General features: G+C 20.1%; 1 protein-coding gene across 1 annotated transcript; it reads left to right on the top strand.

The window, feature by feature from the left end:
- Window positions 1-963: 963 nt before the first annotated feature.
- PCYB_005220 (CYIR protein) lies at window positions 964-1249 on the top strand (the record flags this gene model as incomplete). The annotated part of the gene is made up of 2 exons (XM_004227943.1): window positions 964-968; window positions 1048-1249. The coding sequence occupies 2 exons, from the start codon at window positions 964-966 to the stop codon at window positions 1247-1249; spliced, it is 207 nt and encodes a 68-aa protein (XP_004227991.1).
- Window positions 1250-1719: the final 470 nt, after the last annotated feature.

Here is a 1719-nt window from a genome sequence, read left to right as displayed (position 1 = left end):
TATAATATATATATAATGAAATAAATGTATAAATAAAAAAAAATAATTCCAGTATTTATATGAATAAAATTTCTTATTTATTGGAATTTCATGTTATAAACTTTCCCATATTACGAATTTTTCATTTATATTTAACATATGAATATACAAATTTTTTTTTTCCAGTCGGATAATACATTGATCATTCATAGTTTTAGCATAAAAAAAGAAAAAGAGAAGAAAAAAATTTTACTTTTATGATATATAGCTAATAAATATAAAAATAATTAATACATGTGTAATTTAAAAAAAATATATAAATTATATATTTTAGTATATTTATATTATCATAATAAAATTATAATGATATCCACATTCAATTAGGAATCTATTAAAAATAATTTATATATGATACATGTTAATTTTAGAATGTATAATATGTATTCTATTAAAATTATTCCGAGTTTTAAATTAAGGTATTATTTCAAGTAATGGTGTTAATAATAATTATCGTTTAAACGACAAGTGCAATTTTTTAATTAATAAGTGTTTTTTTTTTTTATTTTCAATTTTTGTATTTTATAGTAGGTAAAATTTATACACTCCTTATTTTTTTATATTTTATATTTCAATTTTTAAAAAAAAATTAATAAAATTTTGTAATTATTTTAATTTTTTAATATTTTTATTAATGCATAAAAATAGGTGTTCAATGTACTAAATACTTTTATGGTTTTTTTCTTTTTTCTATTTTTTTCTTCCATAGTATAATGTTGTAAGATCATATTCTAAATATAGAGATATATATTATAATAATTCTACAGATGAAAATCTTTTAATAAAATATGCAAAGACTACATTTGCTTTAAATTCGATTCTGATATAGAATAGGGTCGGCAGTAAAGGTTTTATGGATGTGTGTTCAAAAGTTAAGAATTATTTGAATTATGTAAAAGTAAATTGAAAATTTCTTAATACACCAAGATGTTGTAAATACTTAAACTGCTTGTTATATAATCAAGTAATTAATAATTTACTTTCTGGTTGCACTACCTTATCACTGTATAGTGAACTTCAAAAATTGTATGATGAGAAAAGTTTCAATTTCTTAATATGTTACGAGCATAAAGAGGACGTTAAATATGAAACGCATATAAAGCTTAATGAACTAATTATAGTATACAAGGATTTTGTTGTATATAAAGCATCAAGTGAACGAAGAGAATATACTGAATATAAATGTGCTCGGAAATGTTCATATTCTTATTAAACGTACATAAAGTAATATGAACATGGCACTCACCTGGATTAATATGACGCATTAGAAGAATTTAGCAATACATATAAAGAATATATGCAAAATGGAACTAAATATAAAAATGTAGACATATATTTACCATCCACAAAAGGAGATAGCATCATTCTTCTTATTACAGTTCCATCTATAATTGTATTATACATTTCATTCCTTTTATTTCTCTTGTATAAAGTTAGAAATTTTACTTATCGATAATATAATTATTATGAATAAAATTTTAATTATATTCTTGCAAATAAAAATTATTATATTACAATTACTGTATTATTAATATATAATTTTTTCCCTTACTATTATATTACTACATTGTGTTTATGCATAAATGCTCAAAAAAGGAAGAGACAATATATGAAGGAAAGATTAAATCATGAAATACAAAATTTGAGAAGCAAAACTAATATATCTCATCAAAATAATGGGAA

Source organism: Plasmodium cynomolgi (genome assembly GCF_000321355.1).
Source record: "Plasmodium cynomolgi strain B DNA, scaffold: 0698, whole genome shotgun sequence".
NCBI lineage: Eukaryota > Apicomplexa > Aconoidasida > Haemosporida > Plasmodiidae > Plasmodium > Plasmodium cynomolgi.
Note: the sequence above shows the minus strand (reverse complement) of the source record. Positions and strands in the feature narration are given on the sequence as shown.